Here is a 27,388-nt window from a genome sequence, read left to right on the forward strand (position 1 = left end):
TTGAAAACTTACAAATAGGGTCTTTCGAAATTAGCCATAAAGCTATTATTATGAGAAACTAACAAAAATGCCATTTTTATTTTAACATTTTAGAAGACATTGTAACCCAAATTTGTGCCAGTACAGCAAAAAATAAAAATATACATCTTTTGGCAATAACATATTGAGAAATACAAATATTCACAAGATTTTGAATAGAGAAATATGACAAAGAAGTTATCTATTGTGTACACTATTTTTTGTCAGTTTTAGAATATAGAGTTTCAGCAAAAACATTCAGGTCTTTACTGTAATTTTTTAAATGTAGTTGACATATACTGCTCTGGTAATTTTTAAATTATTTTATGTAAAAAGTAAAGAAGTTTTCTGGACATAGAATATATGACAACACACAGATCTACTTTTTAAGAAATTGAGACATAATTTACACATCATACATAAAATTTGTCCCTGTTAAATGAACAATTCAGTGGTTTTTAGTACATTTTCAAGACTGTGCAACCATCACCACTGTCTAATTCTAGAAACCTCATGCCTCCCAATTTCTTCCTCCCCTGGCAACCACTAATCTATTTTCTGTCCCTAAGGATTTGCCTATTCAGAGCATTTCACATAAATGGAATCATATAATATGTGGCCGTTTGTGACTGGTTCCTTTCACTTAGTACAATGTTTGTTTGTTTGTTGTTTTTGAATGAAGTTTTGCTCTGTCACCCATCCTGGAGTGCAGTGGCACGATCTTGGTTCACTGCAACCTCTGCCTCCTGGGCTCAAGCGGTCCTCCCAAGTAGCTGGGACTATAGGCATGTGCCACCACACCTGGCTAATTTTTGTATTTTTTGTAGAGATGGGATTTTGCCATGCTGCCCAGCCTGGTCTCAAACTCCTGGCAAGCGATCCACACACCTTGGCATCCCAAAGTGCTGGGATTACAGGATGAGCTACCTGTCTGGCCAGTACAATGTTTTTGAAGTTCATCCATGTTGTAGTATCAGTACTTCATTTTTTATGGCTGAATAATATTCCATTATGTGGACATTTTGTTTATACATTCATTAGTTGATGGACATTTGGATTGTTTCCAGTTGGGGCTATTATAAATGTCTTAGTCCATTTGAACTGCTATAAGAAAATACCTTAGACAGGGTAATTTGTAAACAACAGAAATGTATTGCTCACAGTTCTGGAGGCTGTTAAGTCCAAGATCAAGGCACTAGCAGATTTAGTGTCTGGTAAGGACTTGCTCTCTTCTTCAAAGATGGCACCTTCTTGCATCATTCTCTTGTGACAGAAGAAGCAAGCAATCTCCTTCACATCTCTTTTATAAGGGCACTAATCCCATCCATGAGGGCTCTGTCCTTATAACCTAATCACCTCCTAAAGGCCTCAACTCTTAATACTACCACAGTAGAGATTAGGTTTTTGTTGTTGTTGTTGTTGTTGTTTTTAGACAGAGTCTCACTCTGTTGCCCCTGCTGGAGTGCAGTGGCGCCATCTTGGCTCACTGCAGACTCCACCTCCCAGTTTTAAGCAATTCTTGTGCCTCAGCCTCCCGAGTAGCTGGGATTACAGGCACACACCACCACGCCTGGCTAATTTTTGTATTTTTAGTGGAGAGGAGGTTTCACCATGTTGGCCAGGCTGGTCTCAAACTCCTGACCTTAAATGATGCACCCACCTTGGCCTCCCAAAGTATTGGGATTACAGGCGTGAGGAAATTAGGTTTAAACATGAATTTTGGAAGGACACATTCAGACTATAGCAATGAATAATGTTGCTATGAACATTCGTGTGCAAGTCAATTCCCTTGCGTACATACCTAGGAACTGCTGAGTCACGTAGTAACTCTATGTCTAATATTTTGAGGAAATGTATTCCACAGCAGCTGCACCATTTTATATTCCCACCAGAAATGTGTGAGGCCTCCAATTTCCCCACATCATTGCCAATCTTTGTATTGTCTGTTTTTTTTTTTTTGATATAGCCATCCCACCAAACAATGCATGTTCTCACTTATAAGTGGGAGCTGAACAATGAGAACACATGGACACAGGAGGAGAACAACACACATGTTGTGGAAGTGGGGGAAGAGAGAGCATCAGGAAAAATAGCTAATGCTTGCTGGGCTTAATACCTAGGTTATGGGTTAATAACTGCAGCAAACCACCATGGCACACATTTACCTATGTAATAAACCTACACATCCTGCACATGTACCCCAGAACTTAAAATAAAATAATAATAATAAAAATAGCTATCCTAGTTGGTGTGAAGTGGTATCTCACGGTGGGTTTGTAGGTTTAAGGTGCATTTCCCTGAAGAGTAAGGATGTTAAGCATCTTTTTGTTTACTTATTGGCTACTTGTATATCTCCTTCAGAGAAACATCTGTTCAAATTCTTTGCCCTTTTATTTTTTTTTTGAGATGGGAGTCTCGCTCTGTTGCCCAGGCTGGAGTGCAATGGCGCGATCTCGGCTCACTGCAACCTCCGCCTACCATGTTTAAGCGATTCTCCTGCCTCAGCCTCCTGAGCAGCTGGGATTACAGGTGCCCGCCATCATGCCCAGCTATTTTCTGTATTTTTAGTAGAGATGGGGTTTCACCATGTTGGCCAGGCTGCTCTTGAATTCCTGATCTCAGGTGATCTGCCTGCCTCGGCCTCCCAAAGTGCTGGGATTACAGGTGTGAGCCACTGCCTCCCGCCCATTTTAAAAATTAAGGTTTTTTAAATTGTTGGGTTGTAAAAGTTCTTTATACATTTTGGAAACTAGACTCTTTATCAGTGTCATAGTTTTTATTGCTATGGTTTCTGGAAATCTGGAGGTAGCAGTGAGCTCAACCAGTGGGGTGGGGGTGAGAGAGAAGACCACAGGACTACACCTTTATTAAGGTCCACGGATGTTATCCCTTAGGCTTTCCCTCTGGGGTTGTGGATTGGCTAGTTTAAAGAAAACATGTGGAAAGGGGGAACTTATTTTTGCATGACTTATTTTGACCTTTAGGTTTTATCATGGTCAGCACCTGTGGGATGTGTTGGGTTTTGGGTCAGCAGAGTAAGGAACAAGTGGGCTGTATTGCAAACAACTACAAGGGGAAGGAAAGTTTTAACTAGGCCAAGAGTAATGGGATATGACTGGACGTCAGACAACTTATGTCAGGCCTAAAAATGGATGCTGAGGCAGTGACTATATTAAGCAAATTTCTGACAATCAGATATGATTTGCAAGTATATTATCCCATTGTGAGGATGGTATTTCCATTTTCTTGATAGTCTCCTTTAATGTATACTTTTTTAGAGATAGAAGTGACAAGAGTTAGCATCCTTGCCTTGTTCCCAGTCTTAGAGTAAAAGCTTTTCAGTTTTTCACTGTTGAGTATGATGTTAGCTGTGGGCTTTTTATATATGACCTCTGTTATGTTTAGGTAATTTCTTTCTGTTCCTAATTTGTTAAGAGGTTTTTTTTAAAATAATGAACAGGTTCTCAATTTTGTTAAATGCTTTTTCTGCATCTGTTGAGCTGATTATGTGATTTTAGTCCTCTATTCTGTTAATGTAGAATATCACATTAGTTGATTTTCGTATGTTGAACTATCCTTGCATCCCAGGGATAAATCTCACTTGGTCATGGTATATGAACCTTTCCATGTGTTGTTGGAAACAGGGGGAAATCTTCATGACATTGATCTTGGCAATGATTTCATGGATAATGACACCAAAAGCACAGGCAACAAAACAAAAAATAAACAAGTGGAACCACATCAAACCAAAATCTTCTGCACAGCAAAGGAAACAATCAACAGAGTGAAAAGGTAACAACCTACAGAATGGATGAAAATATCTGCAAATCATATATCAGATCAGGATTTAATCTGTAAAATATATGAGGAATTCTTACAACTCAATGGAAAAAAAAATTAATAACCTGATTTAAAAATGGATTAGGAACTGAACAGACGTTTTTTCAAAGAAGACATATAAATGGTCAATAGGTATTTGGAAAAATGCTCGATGTCACTAATCATCAGAGAAATAGAAATGAAAACCACAATGAGATACCACCTTATACCAGACAGGATGGCTATCATCAAAAACAAAAAACAAATGCTAAGGAGGTGGAGAAATTGAACCCTTGCTGTTTTGTCTCTCTAAACCCTCAAATCCTCGGCTGGAATCACCCCAAAAGCAGTGGCAGGGGGACTTCCCACAAGGGAGTCTCCAACTGTCCTGAGATAGGGCTGGCTGGAATACCAAAGAAAAAACTCTAAGCTCTAGGGTGATCAGTCCAAAGAATTTATTAGGGAAACTTCCTTACAGAGCGCTGCAGCAATTGCTGAGAGAGAAAAGGAATGTTCTACCCAGGTATGTCTGCAGCAAGGGGATCAGAGTCTGGAGTTTCTATGACAGTTTGAGAAATTTGGCTCAGGGCTGGGGGCCAGTTTCAGTGTTTTGAGCAACAACTGAAATACCTTTCTCAGTGCTTGGGAATGTTCAAGGCCCAGTTTGGGTTCAAGCCTGCTGAGAAAAACATATAGCCAGCTGGGTCACAGAGCAGTCAAGGTACTCTGTGATTTTCAGTAAGGGCACAGAAAGAAAGTGGGAAGAACTGGGTTACCATACACTTGCCCACTGTTCCTGGGAATGCAAAATGGTGCAGCTGCTATGGTAAATCCTATGGAAGTTCCTCAAGAGATTAAAAATATAACTACTGTACTTGCTTTGGCAGAACACACACTAAAATTGGAATGATACAGAGAAGATGAGCATGGCCCCTGTGCAAAGATGACATGCAGATTTGTGAAGTGGTCCACATTAAAATAATAGTAATAATAAATAAATAAATAACAACAACAAAAAACTACTATATGAGTCAGCAATCCTACTTCTGGGTGTTTATCCAAAAGAATTGAAGCCGGGTGCAGTGGCTCATGCCTGTAATCCCAGCACTTTGGGAGGCCAGGCAGGCCAGGAGTTCAAGACCAGCCTGGCCAATATGGTGAAACCCTGTCTCTACTGAAAATACCAAAAAATTAGCCAGGGATGGTGGACAACACCTGTAATCCTGGCTACTTGGGTAGCCAGGGCACAAGAATTGCTTGAACCCATAAAGCAGAGGTTGCAGTGAGCCGAGATCACACCACTGCACTCCAGCCCGGGCAACGGAGTGAGACTCCTCTATCTCAAAAAAAAAAAAAAAAATTGCTATCAAGATCTCAAATAAATATTAGTACTCCTATGCTCACTGCAGCACTATTCACAATAGTCAAGATGTGGAAACAAACTAAACGTCCACCACCCCTGGCTAATTTTTTGGTATTTTCAGTCGAGATGGGGTTTCACCATGTTGGCCAGGCTGGTCTTGAACTCCTGGCCTGCCTGGCCTCCCAAAGTACTGGGATTACAGGTATGAGCCACTGCACCCGGCTTCAATTCTTTTGGATAAACACCCAGAAGTAGGATTGCTGACTCATATAGTAGCAGTCCACCACAATGAATAAAGAAAATGTGGTTTACACATATAATGGAATACTACTCAGCCTTAAAAGAGAAATCCTGTGATTTGTGACAACATGGATGAACCCTGAAGACATTATTCTAAATAAGCCAGTCACAGAAAGACCAGTACTATATGATTCCACTTTTAAGTATGAGGTATTTAAAATAGTCAAATGTGGCCGGGTGGGATGGCTCACGCCTGTAATCCCAGGACTTTGGGAGGCCGAGGGCGGGTGGATCAGAAGTTCGAGACCAGCCTGGCAAACATGGTGAAACCCCATCTCTACTAAAAATACGAAAATTAGCTGGGCATGGTGGCAAGTGCCTGTAATCCCAGCTACTCGGGAGGCTGAGGCAGGAGAATAGCTTGAACCCGGGAGGCAGAGGTTGCAGTGAGCCAAGATTGCGCTGTTGCACTCCAGCCTGGGCAAAAAGAGTGAAACCCCATCTCAAAAAAATAAAAAATAAGAAAAATAAAATAGTCAAATTCATAGAATCAAAGAGTAGAATATGGTTACCAGGGGCTGGGGTGATGGGAAAATAAGAGGTAACTAATAAAAGGCCATAAAGTTTCAGTCAAGCAAGATGAATAAGCTCTAGAGATCTGCTGTACAACATTGTACCTATAGTCAACAATAATGTATTGTACACTTAAAATTGTGTTCATTATCCTTAGCAAACTAACAGAACAGGAACAGAAAACCAAATACCGAATGTTCTCACTTATAAGTGGGAGCTAAATGATGAGAACTTGTGGACACAAAGAAAGGAACAACAGACACTGGGGCTACCTGAGGATGGTGGTTGGGAGGAGGGAGAGGATCAGAAAAAATAACTATTGGTACTATGCTTAGTACCTAGGGGACAAAATAATCTGTATAACAAACCGTGTGACATGAGTTTACCTGTATAACAAACCTGCACATGTATGCCTGAACCTAAAATAAAAGTTAGAAAATAATAAGAAATGAATAAAATGTATTACAGCCTAAAAAAAAAAAGTTTTTTTTTTTTTTAAAGAGGTCGGATGTTGACCAGGACACACAAGCACAAACTAGAAAAAAAAAAAAAAAGATGACAAAACTCAAACAGAGGATTGGAAATCAACTTTGCCAAGATTTGGATGGTTCTGCCATAGTTATTATAATAAGCAGACTGAATTGAATCATGTCATTTATTTTAAACTAATTGTAAGACAATGAATATAAAGTTCAAAAAGGTGTAAGCAAGTGATGGTTTTATTGGCAAACTTATAGGGGTAGTGTATGAAGTCATTTCAAATAACAGATTAAGTTGCTTTCCTTACAACTAAAAGCTTCAATTACTACATTTCAACTTTAATTTAACATCACATCTACATGTGAAGCTTTAATTTCAGGTCTGGAGCAGCTGTAAAATGAAAGTTACCACTCCATTCTAGTCCTTGGATATCAGTATATTCCCCTTCACCTTCCACCCTGCAATAGTAGAAAATAAGTTTTCCATTAACAAAGATGAATAATTTACAGTCCAGATATAAGATTTTCTAGCATAATATATACTATGTCTGAAGATTATATCCTCTACTTTCAAGCTTTGCTTTTAAACCCAGCATCCTGCTTTCATATCCTGCCAAAAAAACAAACAAACCAAAAAAAAAAAAAAACAAACCACGTACTATTCCAAACAAACACAAACAATTATTTGGTGTCCAAGATTTTAGGATCACATAATCTAGGTTCACACAAAACCAAAACAATGAGTTAAAAAAATGAAAAGTTTATATCGGTTATCTAGCTTAATTACTTCACTTATTCAACAAATATTTCTTCACTATCAATGATGTTTGAGGTGCTGTGCCACCGCACCTGGCCTCCAACAATTTTTAGAAACTATACCATAAAAGAATATTTAGAATTAACTAAATATAGTATTTAAGCAGCTGGGCACAGTGGCTCACGCCTGTAATCTCAGCACTCTGAGATGCCGAGGCAGGCAGATCACTTGAGGTCGGGAGTTCTAGACCAGCCTGGTCAACACGGTGAAACCCCGTCCCTACTGAAAATACAAAAAATAGCTGGGTGTGGTAGTGCACATCTGTGGACCCAGCTACTTGGGTGGCTGAGGCAAGAGAATCGCTTGAACCCAGGAGGCAGAGGTTGCAGTGAGCCGAGATCACTCCACTGCACTCCTGCCTGGATGACAGAGGGAGACTCTGTCTCAATAAATAAATAAATAAATAAGTATTTAAGCAAACATACCAGAAAATAATCTTTTAGAAATGCAGTGATTTTTTTTTATTTTAAGCTTACCTATTTTCATTGAAATTTCCAGTATACTTTGCCCCAGTTGGGAATGTGTAAGTCCCCAGTCCATGAAACATATTATCCTTAAATTGTCCTTCATATACTGCTCCTGAAAAATGCTCAAGTCTTCCAAAACCATTCATCTGTTTGTAACAAAGGAAATTACCTTAGAAACTAATCTTCGGTTTCCCAAGAACCTTTAAAAAATGTACAAATATAAGTCTATCATCTGCTAATTATTACTTAACCAACTTTGTATTGTCCTTTATTTCCATAGTATAAAGACAACATTTTTATCATTTTCCTTCCTCTGTATCTATCTGTGAAGCCCAGTAAATCAAATGTTCTGGATCTGGGACATTTGAACATCAGGGGGTCCATGATGAAGATAAATAGGGGTCCTCAAGATACCCTGAATGTATCAGAAATCTTAAAGGGCAACCAGTTTAGTTAGTTCAGGAAACCAGTACAAAGTAGTTGTTAAGAATTCAAATTTGGATTTGAGCAGACCAGGGTATACTTTCCTGTTTTATCATTTACTAGCTGGGCAAGAAACCTGAGCCTGATTTTCCTCATTTGTAAAACAGAGTATTAATGGTACCTATCTCATGAGGTTATTATGAGGATTAAATGAGAAAATTATGTAACGGATTCAGCTTTACTCAATGAATAGGAGATGAGAAAGAAAGTAACGATGATTAGCTTTCTACAGTGAGTTTAATATTACTCATAAGTTAATATATGTTAATATGATCATTTGTTATTTTTATTATATAGTCTACTCATTATAGGAGTTTTTGATTAATGGTGAAATGCCTGGAATCACTAAACCCACAGGGTTATTTATCCACTGCCAATATTAAAAACAACAATAATACCTTGTCATCTTTCCAGCTTCCTGTGTAGACAATCCCATTAGGAGTGGTATGAATACCTATTCCATTTCTCTCGTAGATTCCAGAAGATGTTCTTGTACAGTCACCATCTAAACAGAGGAGAAATACTGAAGATTATAAATTAGAATAGTTATGTCTGGGCCTAATCGCAACTACACCTCATGGGTTTCTTTGGCTCCCTAGCACTGAAACCAGTGAGACCGGAGATGAGTAAATCCATGGACATAGAACATCTTGTAACAACTGAGACTCAAGGGCCAGGAAGATTGACAGATCCCATAGGTTTCCAAGGCATTGGAATTTTGATTTTAAAAGCTCTTTATCTATTAGGATTTCTGTTATTTTAGTTAATAAAGTTAATATCCTAATAGTAGTTTTATAAAATTTAACAGTCTCAGTTTTTTATTCCTAAGCTATTTAATTTTCTGTACAGAAAAAGTAATTGAAGCGTATGCTTACCATACTTGTCTCCATTTGGAAAGATAAAGCTGATCTTATACACTTCTGAAGCTGTTTTAAAAGATTTAAAAACAGTGACATAAGTTTACTTTTTTTTCGATAGAGGCAAGGTTTCACTACATTGCCCAGGCCAGTCACAAACTCCTGGGCTCAAGCGATCCTCCCGCCTCAGCCTCCCAAAGTGCTGGGGATGCAAATGTGAGCTACCACACCCAACCAAGGGTAAATATTCTTATGTCATAAGACCTATACCCAATGTGCTTTCAGCACTATCCAAATGGACTTACTTCTCAAGATCACATCATATCATGATTACTTGGTATTTCCATTGTCTAATGCAGGGTCCCGGGGAAATAAACAATTTTGCCTAGATGATCTCTTTTAAAATTTATTTATTATGATAGCTTTATTAATATATAATTCACACACCACAAAATCTACCCTTTAAAAAAATACAATTTGATTTTTTTAGTATATTCAGAGTTGTGCAACTATCATCACAATCTAATTTTAGAATATTTTAATCATCCCAGAAAGAAACTCTGTACACATTAGCAGTTACCCATTATGATTCCCCTCAAACACCCCTCACCCCACAACCCCAAACCCCTGGCAACCACTAATCTACTTTCTGCCTCAGGGATTTGCCTATTCTGGACATTTCTTATAAATGAAATCAGATAATATGTGGTCCTTTATGTCTGGCTCGTTTCACTTAATGTTTCCAAGGCTCATCCATGTTGCATCGTGTATCAGTACTTCATTCCTTTTTATAGCCAAGTATATTGTATAAATATGTTGTACAGAAATAGCATATTTTGTTTATTCATTCATCAGTTCATGGACATGTAGGTTGTTTCCAGTTTGAGGCCATTATGAATAATACTGCTATAAACACTGATGTACATTTTCAAAACATACAGCTTCCTAGGAGTAAAAAAAAAATTGGTGTACAGATTTTTGTGTGGATATGTTTTTATTTCTCTTTGGTAGCCCATATGATTTACTGATTGTCCCACAGAGGTAAGGTGGAGTGAGGAATCTTTAAATTGGCAATAGGAAGAAATGGAAAATAAAGATAGCAAGTGGGGAAGGGCTGGTAGGTCTACACAGAATGAGACTGGAATGGAGACCAAGTGAAAAAGGAAGAAAGAGGACCGCAAGACTGAGGGGGACTCTGGGCCTCAGATCCCTGGACACTTAGTAGACTAAAACTAGAAACTGTATTTTCCGATACTGAAGAAAACTTATGTAGAGAGGGTATGCAGGCCCATCCTTCAGAATCACCTGAGATGCTTCTAAGTTTCTTCTCTCTACCCCACATCTACTGAATCAGTCTTTACGGGTGGGGCAAGGGAATTTAAAAATTAATTTAGGTACCACTTGAGAAAGGCTTGGAGGCTCATCACTGAGGAAACAGAGTTAACACAATAGGTAGAGGACTTAAACTGTAACATCCTCAGAGAGAAAGGGAGAGTATTAGTATCCTTGAAATAGGAACAAGTGATTATAAAAAACAAAAAACAATTAGCAATCCAGGAAATGAATAACATAATTGGTGAAATAAAACTTCTTAGAAGGGATGAAAAGCAGAATAGATACAATTGAAAACAAATTAGTGAACTGGAACATTAGGTTGAAAAATGTGCTTAGAAAGTAGCACAAAGTGTGAGTGAGATGGCTGGAAAAAAATTTTTTTAATTAAAAAAAAAGAAAGTAGCACAAAGAATTTTAAAATGACGGAAAGTGGATCCAAAAGGCTACTGTCAGTCTAATAAGAATTCCAGAGGGAAAGAATAAGGGATATTTGAATAAATAGCCAAATTTTTCTCAGAACTGAAGAAAATGACTGCTTGGACTACAAATGGGAACTAAGCAAAATCCCACACCTAGACAGGTTACAGTACAATTTCATGACATAAAGACCAAAGGCCAGCTAGGCTAGTTAAAAACAGGCAAACAAAAACCAGATTACCTACAATAAACTACAAAGGACTGACATTAGCAACAGTGGATTCTAAAAAAAAATGGCACTATGTCTTTAAAATTCCGAGACAAAATTATTTTCAACCTAATATTCTACATCCAACGAAACTATCAATCTAAAATCATGGAAACTGGCAGGCACACTGGTAGGATGAATTACTGGCTCATGCCTGGAATCCCAGCACTTCGGGAGGCTGAGGAGGGTGGGTTGCTTGAGCCTAGGAGTTCGAGACCAGCCTGGGCAACATGGTGAAACCCATTCTCCACAAAAAATACAAGAATTAGCTGGGTGTGTGTTGCATGCTTGTCGTCCATGCTACTTGGGGGGCTGAGGTGGGAGGATCGCTTGAGCCCAGGAAGTGAAGGCTGCAGTGAGTCCGATCACACCCTGCCCTCCAGCCTGGGTGAGACAGCAAGACTCTGTCTTAAAAAAATAATAAAATAAAAAAAAATAAGTTTTAAAAATAGAATCTGGTGGCTCATGCCTGTAATCCCAACGCTTTGGGTGGGTGAGGTGGGAGGACTGCTTGAGCCCAGGAGTTTGAGACCAGCCTGGGCAACATAGTGAGATTCCATCTCCACCAAAATTAAAAACTCAAAAAGAAAAAAAAAGAATCTGTAACTAAAACTCAGGTAATATCAATATGGAAATGGTGTGGAGGATAGAGAGCAATCTTGCTAGAATTCTGATCTCGTTTAGGGGTTAAACATAGACACTAATTAACACTAAATCTTAGAAAAATCTGAATTTAGTTATGTTTGCTTATTTTTTCCCCATAATTTCTAAGATTTGGTTGTGGATAAAGGGTGAAGTATGGTGGTATATAGAAATTGCCATGTGTGCTCATTAATTAGTTATTTACATGTCCGCAAGATGTGAAATTCCAAGAGAGCAGGGACACAGAGCTACTTTCTTTTTTATTTTTTTATTTTTATTTATTTATTTATTTATTTATTTATTTATTTTTGAGACGGAGTCTCGCTCTGTCGCCCAGGCTGGAGTGCAGAGGCTTGATCTCGTCTCACTGCAACCTCCGCCTCCCGGGTTCACGCCATTCTCCTGCCTCAGCCTCCCAGGTAGCTGGAACTACAGGCGTCAGAGCTACTTTCTAAGTGTTTAACTAATGATAACTAACTAGATTACCAGATCTGCTTGTAGTTTCCCACAGATGCCATGCTGTACTCTGGGTGGAACACCCTTCTCTTCTTTACCTGGTTAACTGCTATTCACCCTCAAGAGTTGGCAAAATAGAGTGTAGTAGTTAGGGGTTCATGCTCTGGCATCGGACTACCTACCTTTGCATCCAGACTCCACCATTTTCTCTGGCCTTGGACAAATAATTATCTTATGCCTCAGTTTCCTCATCCTTAGATGGGGCAAATTAAGTAAATGAGCTAATCTAGTTAAAGCACTTAGCCCAGTGTCTAAACTCTGTAAATATTAGCTATTGTATTCTTGTAGCCCCAGCTCAGGTATGAGCTCTCCCACAAAGCCTTTCTTCTCATTACTTGTCAACCTCAGACTCCTTCAGGAACCCCCACGGCACTCTGGGCCTATTCCTACTGTAGTACTTAAGGTTCTATTAAAACCATGCTTTTGTATCGGGATCCCCTATCCCACCCAGTTCCTCCAGGACACGGATGGCAGATTAGTCAAATCTCTTCTCACCCTACTGTCCGACTCCGTGTTTAGTACTAATAGTAACAGAACGTCTAGTGAATGAAGGGCACTTCGGAAGGAATCGTTAAGTGCCTATGAAGCAGAGCATTAAACGTAATCATATCAGAAACTGGACTGTTTTCAATTGCCGCTAAAATGTTCTACATTCGAAACTTGGGAACGTCAGAGCTAGAGGAAACCTCACAGAGACCACCCGGCACCATAGCGGAAACTGAGGCCCAGGGAGGTTGGCACGCGCCTCGGGTGTCTCAACAGCGAATTAACAACAGAATCAGAGCTAGATTCGTTCCCCCGTGCCCCTCGGCTAGACGGTCAGGAAATATATCACATCCCCACAAGAGTTACCGGGAGCCAAGCAGGTTCTGACTCCACGCTAGTTCGACTTAAAGGAGCTCTTCTCTGCCCGGGTCGTTAGGAGGAGGGGCACTCACTTGGCCGAGAGGTGTTAGAGAGATCGTCCAAACTCTGCGACTCCCCCTGGGCGGCCAGCTCTGCGGCCGGGAGAGAACTAGGCGCTAGGACAGCTCCAGGTGAGACTTGGTTGCTGGGGCGACCGGGCACCTCTCACCCGGAAGCGAATACGCTAGGGGCTGAAGCTGAGCCAATCAGAAGGCGCCGGGACTGTGCCGCTGCAGCTGGGCCACCGCAGGGCTGCTCCAAGTGAGAGCCGTGAGGGTGACCAAGTCCAGTTTGGACCTCTGACCCTTGGGCAGCACCTCCCGACAGCCGGCTCGGGACCCAACTCTGCGAGCCAGGTACGTCTTCCACTTCTGCGGACAAGTGATGCGCGTTGTGCGCACGGTGTGCGCGTCACCCTGTTTGTCAGTGTGTCTGCCGCCTCCTGCTCCAGGAGTGGTCGGGATCTGAGGAGCATCGCGGCCCGGTGTGTTTCATCCTGTCTGCCTGGGGCCGGTGAATCTGGACCAGCAGGATCCCAGGCCCTGATACCGAACCAAGGCGGGCTCTGCCGCTGAGGTAGTCCACGCTCAAACTGCAGGTTGGGGCCGGGGGGCGGGGCGTGAAATTCAGGCTTGGAGCAGGCTAAGGGGTTGATTGAAGGGATCAGGCTCCGTTCTCTGACTCCGTCTGTGTGGCTTTTTTGGGGAGAAGGGTGGGGACGATGTGAGTTCGAAAAAGGATACGAGATCTGGATATCTGGATGGAGCTGGATATATTGTGATCAGTCAGAGATCTGCCTGGGAGGAGAGTGATGTGTAGTCACTTTTCAGTGCCTTGGCTATCAAACAAAGAATACTCTTACAGCCAAACTTAGGTCCCTGTATCCATGGTGAAGAAAGATAGTTGGAGTCTTCCCGGGCTAGATGGAATAGATAGTGGAATCTAACCACGTGGCTTATACAACCTAATTCCTATTCCCTTGAAAACTCTGGGAGAGTGGTATTGGACACCATTACAGTCAGTAAATCTTCGTTTAAAATGTTAAGCGCATATCTCAGATCTAGTTGTAAAAGTAACATTTTCTGGGTTGGTGTGAGACAACTTGTTTTGAATCAGCGTAAGTATCCTCTTGCTTTTTCCTAATGTTTCTCAGTACACAAATTTACCTGGGCTGCATGGTTTTTGAGATGAAGTTCTAATCTAACTGATTTGTTATTTAATTTCCCTAAATTTTAGAAATAATAGGTAATTATTGGTGCACAACCTTACAGAATTCAGTTTGACCTGTTATTTTTCTTGCCTGTTAAGATTTTAATGACTCTACATTTTTGTGAGTAAAGTTGACGTTTGAACAACATGGGTTTGAACTACACGGCTCCACTTACAGGTGGATTTTTTCCAACCCAACACAGATTGAAAATACAGTATTTCAGGTCGGGCGCGGTGGCTCACGCCTGTAATCCCAGCACTGTGGGCGGCCGAGGCGGGCGGATCACGAGGTCAGGAGATCGAGACCATCCTGGCTAACACGGTGAAACCCTGTCTCTACTAAAAATACAAAAAATTAGCCGGGCATGGTGGCGGGTGCCTGTAGTCCCAGCTACTCAGGAGGCTGAGGCAGGAGAATGGCGTGAACCCGGGAGGTGGAGGTTGCAGTGAGCTGATACTGCGCCAGTGCACTCCAGCCTGGGCGACAGAGTGAGACTCTGCCTCAAAAAAAAAAAAACAAAAAAAACAAAAAAAAAAAACCAGTATTTCAACTAGGCACAGTGGCTCATGCCGGTAATCTCAGCACTTTGGGAGGCCAAGGTGAGACGATTGCTTGAGCTCAGGAGTACGAGACCAGCTTGGGCAGCAAAGCGAAACCTCATTTCTACTAAAAAATGTTTAAAGTAGCTGGGTGTGGTGGTGCGCCTGTGGTCCCAGCTATTCAGGAGGCTGAGGCAGGAGGATTGCTTGAGCCTAGGAGATCGAGGCTGCAGTAAGCTATGATCGTACCACTGCACTGCAGCCTGGGTGATAGAGCAAGATCCAGTCTCAAAAAAAAAGAAAGAAAGAAAAAAGAAAAGACAGTATTCCTGGAATGCAAAACCCACATACAGAGGGCCAACTTTTCCTCTATGCAGGTTCTACAGGGCTGACTGGAGAACTTGAGTATCCGTGGATTTTGGTATACATGGGGGTTCTGGAACCAATCCCCTGTGTATACCGAGGGATGACTATTTCATGGCTCATTCTCTCAATTTCTTCCGGATGTCCTTTAAAATCTCAAAGAGGCCTTACCCAACCACTCTATCTAAAATAACTGCCTCAGGGGTTTTTTTTCCTTAATAGCACTTAAGTTATAATATATATCTATTTGTTTAATGTCTTGTCTTACCCTCTAGAAGGTAAGCTTCATGAAGCAGAAATTTTGTCTTTTTTGCTGTTATATCCCCAGGATCTGGCACATCATAAGTGCTCAATAAATATTTGTGGAATGAATAAATAGATGAACAAATCTCCATTCCCACATAAGTCATTTTTTCAACCTTCAATCATTCATTCCACAAATAGATACTGAATTCCTACCATATGCTAGACACTGTGTTAAGGGTACAGTGGTAATCAAAATAGACATAGTCTTGTTTTCAAAGAGCTTTCTGGGAGTAGAAAGGAGAGACAAACTTAAGATAAACTCTGAATACATGTGTATAATCATCAGGAATTTTGAAGAAAGGAATACCTAGGAAGACCTAGTTTAATATCCACATATTTGTGAGTTTCCCAAATTTTTTCTAGCTTTTGATTTCTAATTCCATTTTGGTTGGAGAACATAGTTCATATTATTTCTTTCTTTTTACATTTATTGAGGTTTGTGGCTGGGCACAGTGGCTCACGCCTGTAATCCCTGCACTTTGGGAGGCCAAGGTGGACAGATCACCTGAGGTCAGGAATTCGAGACCAGCCTGACCAACATGGTGAAACACCATCTCTACTAAAAATACAAAAATTAGTCAGGGAGCATGGTGGCGGGTGCCTGTAGTCCCAGCTACTCCGGAGGCTGAGGCAGGAGAATCGCTTGAACCTGGGAGGCGGAGGTTGCTGTGAGCCAAGATTGTGCCACTGCACTCCAGCCTGGGCGACAGAGCAAGACTCTGTCTTAAAAAAAAAAATGTATTGAGGTTTCTTTTATCACCTAGCATGGTCTATCCTGGAAAATGTTTCATGTGTACTTCAGAAGTATGTATAGTTTGTTGTTGGGTGGAGTGTTCTATAGACACCTATTAGGTCTAGTTGGTTAGAGTGTTGTTCAAGTCTTTTATTTCCTTGTTGATCCTCTGTCTAGTTGTTCTACCATTAAAAGTGAGGTACTGAAGTCTCCTACTATTATTATTGAATTGTCTAATTCTCCCTTCATTTCTGTCAGTTGTTGCTTTGTGTATTTTGGTGCCTTATTATTAGGTACATATGTGTTTTTAATTGTTATCATTTCCTGGCAGATTAACCCTTTTATAATTAAGAAATATCCCTATCTCTAGTAATATTTTTTGCTTTAAAGTCTGTTTTGTAAGCTATTAACATAGCCACTCCACCTTTCTTGTAGTTGCTGTTTGCAAGATCATCTTTTTCCATCCTTTTACTTTTCATTTATTGTGTCTTTGAATTTAAAGTGCCTCTCCTGCAGACAGAATATATTTGGATCCTGTTTGTTAATCAAGTCTGACAATCTCTGTCTTTTGATTGGACTGCTTTATTCTCTCACATTTATTTTTGTTGTCCATATACTGAGAATTACATCTAACTCTATTCTACTTTTGGATGTCTGTATTTCTCAATGTCTATTTTTTCTTCTGTTCTTACTTTATGCTTTCATTTGCATTTAGTCATTAAGTGAATATTTTCTAATGTAGTATTTTTGTGATTGCTTTGGGGTTTATGAACAACTTCAGATTTATATTAGCTTAATTCCAGCAATATTGCTATGGTTTGAATGTTTACCCCCAAAGTTCATGTATTAGACATTTAATTTCCAATGCAACAGTGTTAGGAGATGGGGCCTAATAACAGGTAATTCGATCATGAGGGCAGAGCCCTTATTAATGGTTTAATGTCACTAGCATGGGAGTGGGTTAGTTATAGCAAGAATGAGTTATTAGGCCGGGCGCGGTGGCTCACGCCTGTAATCCCAGCACTTTGGGAGGCCGAGGCAGGCGGATCACAAGGTCAAGAGATCGAGACCATCCTGGCTAACATGGTGAAACCCTGTCTCTACTAAAAATACAAAAAACAAAAAATTAGCCGGCGGCGGTCACCTGTAGTCCCGGCTACTCCAGAGGCTGAGGTGGAAGAATGGCATGAACCAGGGAGGCAGACCTTGCAGTAAGCCGAGACCACGCTACTGCACTCCAGCCGGGGCAACAGAGCGAGACTGTCTCAAAAAAAAAAAAAAAAAAGAATGAGTTATTATAAAATAAGTCTGGCAGCTGGTACCTCTCTCTGTATCGTGCCCACTTCTGCCTTCCATCTTCCACCATGAGATGACACTAGGCAGATGCCAGCATCATGCTCTTGGACTTCCCAGCCTCCATTACCATGAGACAAATAAACTTCTGTTGTTTATAAATTACCTAGTCTGTGGCATTCTGTTATAGCAGAAAACAGACTAAGACAGATACATAGAAGTATTACTTTTATATAGCTCTATTCCTTTCCTCCTTTTTATAGTATTGTTATACATATTATATCTATTAATGTTATATACCCAACTATACTTGTTACAAGTATTACTTTACTGTCTGTAGTCATTTTCTCAGCACAGCACAATTACGCTCCCACCAATCTTCTTTGTGCTGTTATTGGCAAATATATTACATACATATTACCTTCTTATAGGTGACAGGCCCAACATTATATCATATACGTATTATTTTATATAATTGCTTTTTAAATCATTTCAGAGAAGAGACAATACTTTTATACTCGTTTTCAAATAAATAAATGTCCAATATAAATGTGGATTTTTAAAAATAATTACTCAATTACCTTTACCAGTACTCTTTGTTTTTTCATGTAGATTTAAATTACCATCCAGGGATACTTGCCTCAACTTGAAGAACTGTTAGTATTTCTTGTGAGGCGGGTCTATTGACAACAAATTCTCTCAGTTTTGTTTGTCTGAGAAAGTTTTCATTTTACCTTCATTTTTGAAAGATAGCTTTTCTGGATTTTTGGTTAACTATTTTTTTTTGTTTTTTTTTTGTTTTTTTGTTTTGTTGTTGTTTTTGAGATGAAGTCTCACTCTGTCACCCAGGCTGGAGTGCAGTGGTGCAATCTCGGCTCACTGCATCTTCTGTCTCCCATGTTTAAGTGATTCTCCTGCCTCAGCCTCCGAAGCAGCTGGGACTACAGGTGTGTGCCACCACACCCAGCTAATTTTTTGTATTTTTAGTAGAGACAGGGTTTCACTGTGTTAGCCAAGATGGTCTTGATCTCCTGACCTCGTGATCTGCCCGCCTTGGCCTCCCATAGTGCTGGAATTACAGGCGTGAGCCACCACGCCCAGCCCTATTTTTTTCTTTGAGTATTTTAAATATATATGTCATTACCTTCTGCCCTCCATTGTTTCTGTGAAGAAATCAGTCATTAATTTTATTGGGGTTCCCCCCTGTAAGTGATAAGTTGTTTTTCTCTTACTCCTTTCATGATTTTCTCTTTGTCTTTTGACCTTCAACATTTTTATTGCAACATGTCCATTTTGTGCATCTCTGTGTTTATTTTCTAATAGTTGGAGGCCATTGAGCTTCCTGCATGTGGAGGTTATTGATTTTTAATGAATCAGAGAAGTTTTCTACCATTATTTCTTTGAATATTTTTTCTGCTCTTTTCTTTCTTTCCTTTCCTTCTGGTATTCTCATTATATGTATATGGTACCCTTGATGGTGTCCCACATTTTTCCAAGGCTCTGTTCACTTTTCTTCATTTATCGTTCTCTCTGTTTTCAGCTTGCATAATCAATGTCAGTCTGTCTTCAAGTTCATCAGTTCTTTCTCTTGCTAGTTCATGTTTATGGTTGAGCTTCTCTAGTGAATTTTTAATTTCAATTAGTATACTTTTCAACTCCAGAATTCCCATTTGGTTCTTTTTATATATATAATTTTTTATCTCTTTATTGATGTTCTCAATTTGATATGACATTGTCATCATACCTTCCTTTACTGCTTTAATTGTGCATTCCTTTATTTCTGTGAACATACTTATAATGACTATTTTGAACTCCTTTTCTGTTAAATCTGACATCTGATCTCACTCATAGGCAGTTTGTGCTTTTTCTCTCCAGTGTATGGGTCATACTTAAGTGTTTCTTTGCATGCCTTGTGACTTTTTTGTTGTTAACTGAACATTTTGGATAACATACTGTAACAACTCTGGGTACTGATTCTCCCCTTTCAGGGGCTTCTTATTGTTATTTCCTGGTTTAATTTTTAGTGACTGGCTAGAATATTTTAGTGAAGTCTATTTCCCTCCTACAATTTTAAGCCTCTGTTGTTGCTCCTCTGGGAGGTACAGCTTTGGGTATGCCCATGGTTGATTGCTGAATTGTTTTCAACAATGCTCTGGAGAGTAAATTCCTTTACAAACTAATCCAACCAAAGTATGGCTTCTTTGAAGCAATAGTTTCTGAGATCCCAGTTTAATACTCGTTCTAATCCCAAAAAGGAACTTCCTAGTGATCTTATTCCTTGGTTTGCTTCCTGCAAACTAGTTGGCCAACAGTCTAAACTACATCTTCATTTAATCCTGTAATCTCCCTTTCCCCACAACCTCACTCTTCTTGAAAGCACCTTTAGGTTTGAACTTCTCCACACTCCATTGTAAATGGAGTCAGTCCTTTGGAAAAAGATTAGGAGCTATCTGTCTTATGGCCTACTTCCCTTTTGCCCTTGGCAGAATCTCTGAGCCCAAGCTGTGTTCCTGATACAGCATATATAAATTTAAATTTTGTCAAAACATATATTAAATACATGAAAACTTCTCGACTGGATTTTTAAAATTCTATGCTAGGCCGGGTGCAGTGGCTCACACCTGTAATCCAAGCACTTTGGGATGCTGAGGTGTGCAGATCACTTGAGGTCATGAGTTCGAGACCAGCCTGGCCAACATGGTGAAACCCCCATCTCTACTAAAAATACAAATATTAGCTGGGCGTGGTGGCAGGCGCCTGTAGTCCCAGCTACTCCAGAGGCTGAGGTAGGAGAATTGCTTGAACCCAGGAGGCAGAGGTTGCAGTGAGCTGAGATCGTCCGGCCTGGGCGACAGAGCAAGACTCCATCTCTAAATAAATAAATAAATAAATAAAACTCTAAATTAGACCTAACCAAATGAGAATCTAGGATTAAAGCCTAGACATGTGTATTTTGACACTTCTCCCTGTGTTTATGATGTACATCTTTAGTTTAGAAATCTGTATCAGAGACATTCACTAAATATTAGTCCTGAGGTAGAAGTGCTTATAAATCTTTTGTGAAGATTTATCCATACTATCCCTAAACTGGCTGGCTCTTTTTATTTTGTAGTTTTAAAATTTTTTCACTGGAACAGATTCAGAATCCTGCCCCAAGACCAGCTCTTTTTACATATGCATTTTCCTTTGTTTCTTTAAAGTAGCCTATATTCATAAGTTTGGCAAACAAAGGATTATCATACATGTCTGGTTTTATGATGTCTACATTAATTTTTTTCTCTTGCAGGTGAAAATGAGTTCTTCAGTAAGAAGAAAAGGCAAGCCAGGCAAAGGAGGTGGAAAAGGGTCTTCTAGAGGAGGAAGAGGAGGCAGGAGTCACGCCAGTAAATCTCATGGGAGTGGTGGTGGTGGCGGTGGCGGTGGTGGTGGTGGAGGTGGCGGCAACAGAAAGGCCTCCAGTAGAATATGGGATGATGGAGATGACTTTTGTATCTTCAGTGAATCAAGGCGCCCTTCCAGGTCATTATAACTCTTTGAATGTTTAAATATGGGAATGGTATCAACCCCTAATGTATGGGACAACAGATGGCTGAGAAGGGAAAAAAAGTCGAGTAATTCTGGTCAAATTGTCTTCCTCTTTGTAACCCTTTTCTGAAGACATGATGGGAAATAACAGCTTTTGTGTGTATGTAGGTTGCATGACACTGAATTGAGTGTAATACTGCTATTATACCCAGTGTTACTAGGAAAGTAAATACAGAAATAGTGTGATGAAAATTATTTTAAGTATTCCTTATGCATCATACATTGATGTTAAAATGATGATGTTAACATTGAACATGGACAGGTACGGTGGCTCACGCCTGTAATCCCAGCACTTTGGGAGGCCCAGGTGTGTGGATCGCTTGAGGTCAGGAGTTCGAGACCAGCCTGGCCAATAGGGTGAAATCCTGTCTCTACTAAAATACAAAAATTAGCCAGGCATGGTGGCGGTCACCTGTAATCCCAGGTACTAGGGAGGCTGAGGCAGGAGAATTGCTTGAACCCAGGAGGCAGAAGTTGCAGTGAGCTGAGATCACACCACTGCACTCCAGCCTGGGTGACAGAGTGAGACTCCATCTCAAAAAACAAACATTGAACAGCCTAAAGTGCAACATGACTGTATTGTGTCTTTCTAGTTGATGAGCTGTGTATTTTCCAGCCAAATCAGCCATCATCTGATGGTGTTACATGTGGTGACCAGTAACAGATGCCTTATCTAGGTTTCTCTCCTGTTCAACTTTTAACTAATGAATAAATCATGGGAATTCTAGTAATTCTAATGAGTATTTAATAAAAGTAAATGTTTTGCTATTGCATGTTATACAGTATAACTACAATTAGGCATCACTTAGTGACAGAGATGTGTTCTGAAAAATGCATTGTTAGGCAATTTCATTGTTGTGCAAACATCATAGAATGTACTTACACAACCCCAGATGGTACAACCTACAACACACCTAGGCTGTATGATGTAGCCAATTGCTCCTAGACTACAAATCTATACAGCATGTTGCTGTACTGAATACTCTAAGCAATTATAACACAATGGTAAGTATTTGTGTATCTAAACATGTCTAGTTATAGAAAAGGTATAGTAAAAATAGAGTATAAGAGATTAAAAATGATACCTATGTAGGGCACTTACCGTGAATGGAAGTTGCAGGACTGGATTTTGCTCTGGGTGAGTCAGTGTGGAAGTGGTGAGTGGATGTGAAGGCCTAGGGATATTACTGTACACTACTATAGACTTTATAAATAGCAAGCAGCATAGTCTCTCTATGTTGCCCAGGCTGGTCTCGAACTCCTGGGCTCAAGCGATTCTCCTGCCTTGGCCTCCCATAGTGTTGGAATTACAGGTGTGAGCCACTGTGCCTAGCCAAGAACCTAACTTCTGAGTTAGCTGCAGCTCCATAGTTTTTCAAAACATGGACATTATAGGTTCTTGGAGTCCGTAGATGTTCATTCATTTGGTAAGTATTTACTGAATGCCTACCATGCACCAGGCACTGTTTTAGGGACTTGGAATTGCAGCAGGGAGTAAAATATTGTCCTTATCTAGATAGAATGGGATTTGAGATAGAAAAACCATAAACAAATGTATAACATTACCAGGTGCCGCATGCTATGGAGAGAAATAAAGGAGTGTAACAGGTATATAAAATACCAAAATAGAATTGTTAATTTATGTAGAAAGCCCCCCTAATAAAGTATCACATGAAGAGAGGCAAGAAGTAAGTAAAGGAATAAGCTGTGAAGTTCTGAGTACAGCATTCAAGGCAGAGGGAATAGCAATTTCTTAAGGCAAGAATGTGCTTGGAAGGTTTAGGAAATAGCAAAGAACCATGTGGCTAGAATGAGTGGGCAAGAAGGCAAGTGGTAGGCAATTAGATCAGAAAGGCCAGACTGTATAGGACTTCATGGGCCATTATTAGGACTTTGGCTTTTGCATGAAGTAAGACAGAAGGCCTTTGGAGGGTTTGAGGCAAGGGTGTGTGATATTATCAGTCAGTCTGGCCAGAGTTGTTTCTATTCAGTGTATGCCTTTATGTGAATTAGAAAATGGTGCTCCTTCCTTTGGACAGTTATAGCCCCACACCAGAATCATGGCTTAGCCAGCAGAGCATGGACCGGATTTTGCTGTCCCTTCCTCCCTCTTCTTCCCTCCCAGCCAGGAACCTTTGTGCAGTGTACAGTCTATGAATCTATACTCAATAGCATTGACTGGGTGTGCTTTGTAGAGAATAAACTATAAAGGAGCATGAGTTGAAAGCAAGGAGACCAGTTAGGAGATGTTCTCCAAGTGTAGATATAAAATAGATAATTTAATATATAAATCTGAGGTTCAAGAAAAAGATCTAGGCTGGAGATGTAAATGTGTGAGTCTTCTATAGATAAATGCTAAAGTTCTGAGTCTGGATAAAATTGAATAGAGAAGGTATCTGATGTTTGAGCCCTGGGACACTCTAGGTTTTAAAGCTAAGAGAATTTGGAATGTTCCCAACACAAAGAGATGATAAATGTGTGAGGTGTTAGATATTCTAATTACCCTGATTTGATCACTACACATTGTATGCATGTATCAAAATAGCACATGTACCCCTGTATTAGTCCATTCTCACGCTGCTATAAGGACATACCCGAGACTGAGTAATTTATAAAGGAAAGAGGTTTAATTGACTCACAGTACCACAGGGCTGGGGTGGCCTCAGGAAACTTACAATCATGCTGAAAGGGGAAGCAAAAGCATCCTTCTTCACAAGGTGGCAGGAGAAAGAAGAATGAGAACCAAGTAAAGGGGGACACCCCTTATAAAACCATCAGATCTCGTGAGAAGTTACTCACTATCACGAGAATAGCATGGGGGAGACTGCCCCCATGATTCAACTACCTCCAACCGGTTCCCTCCCATAACATGTGGGGATTATGGGAACTTCAATTGAAGATGAGATTTGACTTGCAGCCAAACCATTATCAACCATATAAAGAATGTACAATTATTATGTATCAATAAAAATTTTTAGTTAAAAAATAAATAAAGCTAAGAGAAAGTATGAAAAACAAAGGGGATTGAGAAGGAGCTGCCAATGAAGTAGGAAACTAAGAGAGTGGTTTTTGGAAGCCAAGGGACAAAGGTGTTTTAAAGGAGAGTAGCCAATAAGATCGAATTGTATGCTTAAAGAGGGTACACATTTGTGGAAAAATGCTTCTGGTAGGTCAAGGAAAATGTCCTTGACCTACTGGAATTGTCCACTGGATTTGACAATGTGGGTATCATGGTTAACCTTGACAAGAGCTGTAGTAGCATAGGAAATACTGATTGGGTTGTGTTTCAGAGAGAAGAGGAAAGAAAATGGAGACAGAGACAATGATTTTGATAACCTAATGAGAAGTTTTACTATAAGGGAGCTAGAGGGAGGAGAGATGGGTCAGTAGCTACAGGGAGATGTGCACTCAAGGGAGGATTTGGCTTGGTTTCATTTTTTTAAGAGGGTAGACCTTATAGTATGTCTGTATGCTGATGGGAATGATCCAAAGAAGAATGAAAAACCAGTGATTTAGAAAGGGGAATAAGTGCTGGAATGATTTCCTTGAGGAGATTAAAGAGATTGGCATATAGTTTACAAATGTAAAGACTGACTTTAAGATAAAGGATGACTTTAAGATAGGAGCATGTGGAACTCCCAACTCCCCCTCATGTTTAACTGATCATTTCCTAATGATCAGACAAATCATAAGAGATTATATATGCTGTGTAATTTTTTTATTTCTTTTTTTTTAAATAGAGACAGGATCTTGCTATATTGCCCAGGCTGGTCTCGAACTCCTGGGGCTTAAGCAATCCTACCACTTCAGCCTCTTAAAGTGCTGGAATTACAGGTGTCAGCCAATGCCCCCGGCCTTTTTTTTTTTTTTTTAATAATCAGAAATAAAGATAATTGGGTATTTTAGAAATAGGGCCTTAATATTCACAAGGAAGAATGAAACTCAGTGGTTTTCAGATTTTAATGCAGAATGAAATGAAATGCTCTTCATGTCCTATAGTGCAGAGGAAACCATCATTAGCATTGCTTTTTCCTAAGGATTCTTGAGTTAGTGAAGCCAGAATTAATGATTAAGAATCTGTTAAGTTTTGTTGTTTTTTTTTTTTTTAAACGGAGTCTCGCTCTGTTGCCCAGGCTGTAGTGCAGTGGCACAATCTTGGCTTACTGCAACCTCCACCTCCAAGTTCAAGTGATTCTCCTGCCTCAGCCTCCTGAGTAGCTAGGATTACAGGAGCGCACTGCCACGCCCAGATAATTTTTGTATTTTTAGTAGAGACAGCATTTCACCATGTTGGCCAGGCTGGTCTGAAACTCCTGACCTCAGGTGATCCGCCAGCCTCGGCCTCCCAAAGTGCCAGGATTACAGGCGTGAGCCACTGCACCTGGCCAAGAATCTGATAAGGTTTTTTTCCAGCAGGTCTGATATAATGAAGTCTGGTAAATACTATAGAAAATGGAGAATCTCCTCACATTCATTGTCATCTTTTGTAAGATACTTGACAATCCAGTTTGTATTGTGCATATCTGGGGACCCCTGAGGAGAGTGTAAAAGTTCTGATTGAAGGTATGTGTGTAATTTTGCTCTTTTGTTCTCTATAGACCTAGCAACAGTAACATAAGCAAAGGAGAGTCACGCCCAAAATGGAAACCCAAAGCCAAAGTACCCCTTCAGACTCTACATATGACTTCTGAGAATCAAGAGAAAGTGAAAGCTCTTCTCCGAGACCTGCAAGAACAAGATGCTGATGCCGGATCTGAGTAAATTGTTTTATTTGAGTCAATTATTATATTAAGGAAAACATACTGGCAGTGTGAAGGTCCTGTGCATCTTTGGAATGCTGTGTCAGTACTGATCCTATTGTGGCCATTTAATTAGTTGAAAGTGAGCCAAGAGAAATACAAGAATAATTATTCAGCCACAATTTTAGAGTGAGTTTGTTTTGCAACATCCATGGGATTGCCTTTTTATCTTTATTTTTTTCCAGGGCAGTGCTCATATGGATTCAGTAACTGATTTATCTGTAACCTTCCAGATAAACCCTTGTAATGAACAAGTAGAAGTAGTGTTGAAGGAGCAAATATTGACTCGGTCAGGTGCAGTCTTAGGATTTGCTTGTCATGACTGTCTGCCTAAGAGAAAGCTTTTACTCTTAAATCTTAGTCGTTTCCCACTCTACTGCATTTCGGCTCTTTTGCTTTGGATTTCAGTTGGAGAAGTTAATTCCTTCTTTCCATTTACCAGAATTAATTAGTGGCCAGTCATGAACAGCTCATTTTCCATCCTATCTACAAATCTCTTATCTGTTTTAGATTTAGAAAGGGAGATTATGTAGCAAAACAAACAATTAGGGATAGTGTTTTTATGAATGAGAAGAGAGAGAATAGCCAAGGTTTCTGTGGTTAAGAACACAGGAATCTGTCTGCCTTTGGCAAAATCTCTATTTGCTCCTTAATGTGTAACCTAGGCAGTTACTAATCCTCTCTGAGTTTTAGTTGACCATCTAAAAAAAAAAAAAAAAGGACATTCCAGTAGTATTTGGTACAGTTATTGGGAAGATTAAAGGAGTTAGTTCATATAAAGCACTTAACACAGTACCTGGCATTTAATAAATGCCTGGTAAATGTTAATTGCCAAGATATAAATTAATAGTTCAATATAAGATTAAATCAGCAACTGAAGAGTAGTCAGGATCCTATGAATTAAATTCTTAGACCTTTGCTAAATTTTTCTTTGAAGTAAGTAGAAAGTAATATCTAATATATGAAAATGTTGCCTTTGCTAGAAGAGGCATTTCTGGGGAGGAGGAAGATGATGAGCCTGATTGCTGTAACGATGAGCGGTACTGGCCAGCTGGACAGGAACCTTCCCTCGTTCCCGACTTGGATCCTTTGGAATATGCTGGCTTAGCCTCAGTGGAGCCTTATGTTCCAGAATTTACAGTCTCCCCATTTGCAGTGCAAAAACTTTCCAGGTGATTGCTTTGATCATTTATGGGAGTTGGGAAAGAATTCAAGGAAACCGAAATCATATAAACCCACTACCCCTCTTTGTGTACTTTCCTATTATGTGGGTTCCAGTAATGCCTGATAGGCCTAATATTCTATCTTATCAGAAGGGGTCATTCAGGAGGGCTTATTGTTATCAGGAATGCTTTTTCAA

General features: G+C 40.0%; 2 protein-coding genes and 1 non-coding gene across 4 annotated transcripts in view; 2 read left to right on the top strand and 1 right to left on the bottom strand.

Annotated features, from left to right (window-relative positions):
• The first annotated feature begins 4,708 nt into the window (after positions 1–4,708).
• Positions 4,709–4,815, top strand: LOC112439053 (U6 spliceosomal RNA). The gene has a single exon (XR_003027350.1). It is a non-coding gene; the product is annotated as a U6 spliceosomal RNA (small nuclear RNA).
• Positions 4,816–6,654: 1,839 nt separating this feature from the next.
• MORN2 (MORN repeat containing 2) lies at positions 6,655–13,675 on the bottom strand. The gene is made up of 6 exons (XM_008970883.5): positions 13,505–13,675; positions 13,233–13,362; positions 9,135–9,185; positions 8,658–8,764; positions 7,786–7,922; positions 6,655–6,951 (listed from the first exon to the last, which is right to left on the bottom strand). Exons 1-6 carry the CDS (start codon positions 13,673–13,675, stop codon positions 6,849–6,851), a joined length of 699 nt encoding a protein of 232 aa, XP_008969131.2. The 3' UTR covers positions 6,655–6,848.
• Positions 13,361–27,388, top strand: part of DHX57 (DExH-box helicase 57) — a 78,139-nt gene continuing 64,111 nt past the window's right edge. The window contains exons 1-4 of one of the 2 annotated variants that reach the window (XM_008970881.6): positions 13,361–13,776; positions 20,931–21,163; positions 25,828–25,986; positions 27,012–27,200. In XM_008970881.6, the coding sequence (XP_008969129.1) occupies positions 20,937–21,163; positions 25,828–25,986; positions 27,012–27,200 (575 nt within the window). In that variant the 5' untranslated portion in view covers positions 13,361–13,776; positions 20,931–20,936. The remainder of the gene's footprint in view (positions 13,777–20,930; positions 21,164–25,827; positions 25,987–27,011; positions 27,201–27,388) is intronic. The other variant, XM_003817633.6, reaches the window with a different exon arrangement.

The sequence above is a fragment of the Pan paniscus genome, chromosome 12, assembly GCF_029289425.2.
Source record: "Pan paniscus chromosome 12, NHGRI_mPanPan1-v2.0_pri, whole genome shotgun sequence".
Taxonomy (NCBI): Eukaryota; Metazoa; Chordata; class Mammalia; order Primates; family Hominidae; genus Pan; species Pan paniscus.